The 6,164-nt window shown below is 50.0% G+C and overlaps 1 protein-coding gene across 1 annotated transcript; it reads left to right on the forward strand.

Annotated features, from left to right (window-relative positions):
- The first annotated feature begins 3,806 nt into the window (after positions 1-3,806).
- Positions 3,807-5,786, forward strand: Id3 (inhibitor of DNA binding 3). The gene is made up of 3 exons (XM_075945978.1): positions 3,807-4,594; positions 4,707-4,789; positions 5,284-5,786. Exons 1-2 carry the CDS (start codon positions 4,295-4,297, stop codon positions 4,764-4,766), a joined length of 360 nt encoding a protein of 119 aa, XP_075802093.1. The 5' UTR covers positions 3,807-4,294; the 3' UTR covers positions 4,767-4,789; positions 5,284-5,786.
- The last annotated feature ends 378 nt before the right edge of the window (positions 5,787-6,164 follow it).

Genomic DNA, 6,164 nt, shown 5'->3' on the forward strand with positions numbered 1-6,164 from the left:
AAGATGCTTACCCTGCAAGCCCGAATGCCTGCATTTGGTCCCAGTACCCACAGTAGAAGGAAAGAACTGGAATCCCCGCCCCCACCAGCTGTGTTCTGATTTCCTCGAATCGAATATGTTGTGGCATGGACACATCGTGACACATGCCCATACCTCCATATACATACATCACTTACACACATTTAAAAAAAATGCAAATTCTGGGAACCTTAAACCAACATAGAATACTTAATGTTTATGAGAACTAGGGCCAGAGAGGTCAGGGAGTCAAGAGAGCAGAAGGGTTGGATCTTGGCCACAGGTCAGTCACAGACGTTCGACATAACCTTGGACAAGGTTCTAAGGTCCCTGGATCCTCGCGTCTACACATGGAGAAAAGATACCGAGCTAGCTTGACAGAAGCCCAGTTTAAGCAAGACATCTGCAATCCTCATCATCACGACATTGACTTTGAAATTCACAGCCGAGAGACCCCACTGCCACCACGTCTTAAATTTCTAAAGACAAAATAGTAATAGCTTACAGTTCTGCCAGCTCCTCAAAAAAAAAAAAGTCAGAGAGCACAACATTGATTTTTTTTTTCTTTTTATAATTTTGGCAGAGGAAGATGCAGTTCCTGGAAATGCTTACAAAATGATTCCTGACACTAGGAGGAGAGAGTTAAGAGAGGGGAAAAGTAAAAAGAAAATTTATCTGCATACAGATAGAAAGGAGGAAGGTGGAAAGAAAAGGCATAAACAAAAGAACTAAAAGAGAAAGGGGGGTCTTTAAAAGGCTTCAATTCAGGGGACGTTATCAAGGTCTCAGAATCTGCGATTCACAAGCTGCTCGCCGGCTGGGGTGGCGCAGGCCCCGCCCCTATCTCGGGTGTCGGGCGTTCATTGGTGGAAGAGGCAGTCGCCGGCCGGTGACTGCCCGAGGAAAGGTTGCCTGGGACACGCATCCCTGTGTGAACGCATGACGTCCCACCCTGGCGCCAGGCTGTCTGGGGCTGAGTCTTAGATCAACACAGCTGTGGGACCCGGACCCACAGCTGGGCAAAGGAGCGGATTCCTCAACAAAAAATAGGATTGTGGGAAAAGTTCTGAAACAAAAACAGCGCAGACAAAAGCCTTAATGACATCCTTTCATAAAAATAAAAAATGCAAGAGGGGGGAAAAAGCTGGTAAAAGGAGCAGAACTGGGAACAGAAAGTTCAGAGGCGTTTGGAGTAAGAGGCTGAGGCCCCGCCACCGCTAAACAAGTTGCAGAAGGCCGGGGCGAGCCGGCCAGTCTGCTATGCGGGGAAGAGAGGAGTCTTTGGGGTTTAAACTCTATTCAATGTTCCCAACCTAATCGAAAACCATTCCTTTGACACTTAGACCCTTAGGGTCAGAAAAGATCCTTAAAGGTCTTTTACCCCCCACTCCCCTCCCCCAAGTAAGGTCCAGGAAGAAAGGATTTGTTTCCAAAGGTAAATTCTTGGCATGAAAAGGACAGAATGCGGCTAGATAACCCCACTGCACCCTTCTGCCCTATCCCACACAGCCTATGGCCATTTCAGCTGGGAAGCATCAAGAGGAAATAATAAACGCTTTGAAGGTACTTTGCAAACCTTAAACCCAGTAAACCGGCTATCCAAGCCAGAGGCAACAGAGGTACTGGAGGACCCGAGACCCTGGGTGGTCTAAGCTCTAAGCACTTACCACACTTGGCCCATGCAGAACTAACGCTGATGGAGGAAGCATGTGCGGTTCTTCTCTTTCTTGAGACAGGGTCTCACTATGTAGTCCCTGGCTGTCTTGAAACGCACTATGTAGACCAGGCTGGCTTTGAACTAACAGAGATGTGCCTGCTTCTGCCTCCTGAGTGCTGAGATTAAAGGCCTTTTTTTTTTTAATAAATGAGTGTAAGGGCACACCCCTTTAATCCCAGCACTAACATTTGAGGCCAGCCTGATATACAGAGTGAGTTCCAGGGCAACTAGGGGCTACACAGAGAAACCCTGACTCAAAAAAAGGAAAAATAAACAAATAAATACAAACAAACACACGGCATCATTTTCATGAACTCCACTTAACAAGCAAGAAAAGTGAGGCACAAAGAATAATTTGTTCCAAGTTCACACTGTGAAAGCATTTGAACATAGGTCTGCCAGGCAATGAAGGCCATGATTTTTCCAGAAGCTCCTGGAATGAGAATTTTGCACAAACATACAGAAATCTTCACGACAGCCAAAGAAAGGGTCTTCTGTTTAGTTATTCGGGAGTCTCAGCCTCGGAGATTTCCCTTCTCCTGACCAATAGCTGGCATGTAACTTCTTCAGCATATAGGGACTGATTTGTATTTTTACAGGTTAGATTCCCTTTTTCTGGAACTGAAAGAGCTGTCCTTGAGAATTTTCATATTCCCAGGAGAAACTTCCCAAGGCTTTTATTGGGACACAGGGCCCTGTGGAGTGATGGGAAAGAACGAGGCTTCCAGAGTGGCTTCACCTGTGATGTGACACTGGACATGATTCACCGCCCCCCCCAGCCCCTTGCCACCCCACATGCTCTGTCCAGTTGTCACAGAAGCATAGATTTCTTGAGTCAGAAAGTATAACAATCCCTTAGAGCCATCTCTCTCTCTTCTCTCCCTCTCTCAGAAGTCAATCAAAGCCAGCGTTGTTGGTTTTTGCTCAAGATTATATGTAGATGACCAACAGTTAGCAGAGATGGCTGATTGAACCCAGGGTTCTGGCTTCCTAGTCTTTCCCGCTGTTGGAACTGTCCCAGCTCAGAGGTCCCATTGTCCTGTTGATCAGTGCCACACACTACTGAACACTTAATTGTTTCCTGTGTTAATCTCGTCCCGGACATTGTGAAGTTCTTGAGAGCAGGGCCCTCTGTTTCATGTGAAGCAACTCCATAAATATTCACTATGCTGACTAAGACAGCAATCTTGGCTGGGAGAACCTCACCTGGTCTTTTCCAAGATGGAAACCAGAGTCTTGGAACTACAGAGTATTCAGAGTCTGGGAAGTGGAGAGGAGACAGGCAAAGAATACAGAGTGCACTGTCCTTTTGCAATAGGGGGGTGCAATGTGTCCCCTTGCCTGCCTGCTGGCTCTTCCTGATCTCTCAGGCGGTGATGGAGCTACTTCAGCAGGACTAGGGATAATCATGTCCAGGTGGCTGCCCTTCCACAGCAGAAGGGGACAGACAAGGGAGCAAGCGCTGAAATTGCTATTGTTTTCTGCACCGAATGTGGAAAGTGTGGGGAGGAAGGGAGGCTGTGCAAAATGAGGAAGCAAGAGTTAGAAGGGATTTGCTGACCCGATGCTATATGTGCGTGGAGGGGACCTTCTAAAAGTGTGTGTGCAGAAGTGATTCCTTCTAGTCCTCCCTATCTGAAACCTTGTCCAGACTTCAAACTCCCTGCTTTGATTAGTGGGCACATATCTAGTTCCTTAAGGAACTCATATGACAATGGTCCATGTTTTTTCTTTCTCCATGGAAAAGGCTTGGATCTAGGCTGTTTTCTTCTCTCTCTCTTTTACCCCCTTTCCTCCTGTTGCTCAAATAAATAATATTCTTTGCTCAAGCCTCCTCTCCCCTCCTCCTTCTGCAATCTCAGCGCCTAGCCCAAATCTGTTTTCTTCATTGTAACCTCAGCTTCACCGCAATTAATTTTTTTCCCCTCTGGTCACAAGATAATTCCCGACGCCAGTGAGTCTGGAGGTCAGACGAGCAGCAAATTGGGGAACAAGGCGGCACTAATTCCTTACAAGTTTCCCTTGAAAATGAGAGAGAGAGAGAGAGAGAGAGAGAGAGAGAGAGAGAGAGAGAGAGAGAGAGAGAGAGAGAGAGAGAGAGAGAGAGAGATTGTCCTTCAGGGATTTATGATGACCTCGGAGCTGTGGGTTCGAACCAGTGTTGGGCAGAGGGCAGGGGAGCTCAAAGATGTTGTGAGCCGCCAGAAAAGGCAAATCTTAAAGTTATTGGTTTTAAGTGATTTTTTTTTTCAAATCTCTGCTGGCTCAAGAGGCCCGCCTCTCCTCAGTATCAGCGCTTCCTCATTCTTCGCGTCCGCGGCTCAGCGGTCCTCGGCGTCAGACCAGCCCGAGGAAGCCTGTTAGCAATTTAAACTCGCTGTGAACGCCCAGGGTCGGAGAGGCGGTGCTCAGGGCGGACGGGGGTGGGGCCTGGGCGGGCTATTTTGAATAAAGGGGCGTGGTTTAGACACGACTCTATAAGAGCCGGTTGCGGCAGGCGTGCGCCGGCTGTTTGCTGCTTTAGTGGTCTTTCCCTCACTTCCAGCTTCACTCTCTAACATGAAGGCGCTGAGCCCGGTGCGCGGCTGCTACGAAGCAGTGTGCTGCCTGTCGGAACGCAGCTTGGCCATCGCTCGGGGCCGCGGCAAGAGCCCGGCGGCCGAGGAGCCGCTTAGCCTCCTGGACGACATGAACCACTGCTACTCGCGCCTGCGGGAACTGGTGCCTGGAGTCCCGAGAGGCACTCAGCTTAGCCAGGTGGAAATCCTGCAGCGTGTCATAGACTACATCCTCGACCTGCAGGTGGTCCTGGCAGAGCCGGCGCCTGGACCCCCGGACGGTCCGCATCTCCCGATCCAGGTGCGCGGGGAACCAGGCGGGGCTGAGCTGATCGTGCGGGCTGGGATGCTGCGGGTCTCTCACCGAGTCCCCGAATAACTTGGCTAACTCGCTTCTTATCCTCCTTTCACAGACAGCTGAGCTTACTCCGGAACTTGTGATCTCCAACGACAAGAGGAGCTTTTGCCACTGACCTGGCGGTCCTGGCACCTCCCGGTAAGTTTTCTTCTGACGCAGACGAGAGGGAGGCTTGCTTGGAAAGTCCTGAGGTTGACAGAACATTGCAAGGTTTAGGGTTTCCTCCGTTTAGGGAAATCCAAGCCAGAGAGAGACAAGAGGCTTATCCGTGGTCACTTAGAGTAAAAGACAGTACCAATGTCAATATCTCGTGTATTCCTAAAGCACGCTGCCTATGCTCATCCAGGGTGGCCAAAGCCTTGGGCAAGTGGGCGCGCGGATCGCACCAAATAGTCTTTTATTAAAGGAAGCCCCCTTTCCATTAGTGTCTTTTCCAAGCGGGAGGGGGAGTGGTGGCTCCGCCTGTGGTCCTTTGGCGCCAACTGGGTGGAGGCTGTGTGGGGTGCAGAGTTATCAGCTGGAGGTAGAGACCGAGTTTCCTCCCTGGCGCCGGCCAGTCTGCGGCGGCCTCCGCCTGGGCGCGCTCGGCGGAAACTGACGGCTCCCTCACTCTTCTCTTCTCCCCCGCCCAGAACGCAGGTGCTGGCGCCCGTTCCTCCTGGGACCCTGGGACTCTGGGACCCTCTCTCCGGCCGGAAGCCCGAGGGCATGGATGAGCCTCGATCTTGCCCAGCCCTCTTCACTTCCCCTAAACCCCTGCCTCGAGGTTGGATCGGGAACCCGAGAGCGAGGGACTGAACTTGGGTGGCCTGAAGAGCTAGCGCTGGTCAGCAGCTGGACAACGTCACCCTGTCCCCACCCTGACTCCCAAAGTCTTAAAAGGACTGGCTTTTCCGAGAATGGGGGTGTCGAGAAGGGGGGCGAGTGGCTGCCCTGCACACTGCCAAGGCAGCGTGAGAGCTGGTTGTCTGATCTCCTTGGAGAACGGCTCTGCTGCCCTGATTATGAACTCTATAATAGAGTATATAGCTTTTGTACCTTTTTTACAGAAAGGTGACTTTCTGTAATCATGTGATGTATATTAAACTTTTTATAAAAGTTAACATTTTGCATAATAAACCATTTTTGAACACTTTGTGTATGACATGCGCCGTCTGCCCATTTCTTAAATCTTACCTGGCTGTCTTGAGGATCTTGGGAGGAACAAGTTTGCATACCCTCTTAGGGTTGATTGGATTTAACAGCTGAAGATGAGGGATATTGTGGGGTGGATATTTGAAAGGGCTAAGAATGGGAATCCCCAAATCCATTGGGGCTGAGAGCAAGGATCTGCAATCCTACCCTGCTACAAGCTACCCAGCAAGTTTGAAGCTGAGTTTTTCTTTCAGTCCCTTGAAACTTGGAAGTAGCCCTTTGATGCTACAAATTATTGGTGATACCTTCCTGGCTCCTAGCAAGGGATTTGGCAATGGTGGTCCCATTTCAGAGGTGAACAACTGACTGGTGGGCCTGG

This window comes from Microtus pennsylvanicus, chromosome 13, assembly GCF_037038515.1.
Source record: "Microtus pennsylvanicus isolate mMicPen1 chromosome 13, mMicPen1.hap1, whole genome shotgun sequence".
Lineage (NCBI taxonomy): Eukaryota > Metazoa > Chordata > Mammalia > Rodentia > Cricetidae > Microtus > Microtus pennsylvanicus.

Coding starts and splice junctions, on each gene's coding strand:
- Id3 (XM_075945978.1), top strand. CDS start 4,295: ATGAAGGCGCTGAGCCCGGTGCGCGGCTGCTACGAAGCAGTGTGCTGC. Junction 4,595..4,706: donor GTCCGCATCTCCCGATCCAG/GTGCGCGGGGAA, acceptor CTCCTTTCACAG/ACAGCTGAGCTTACTCCGGA.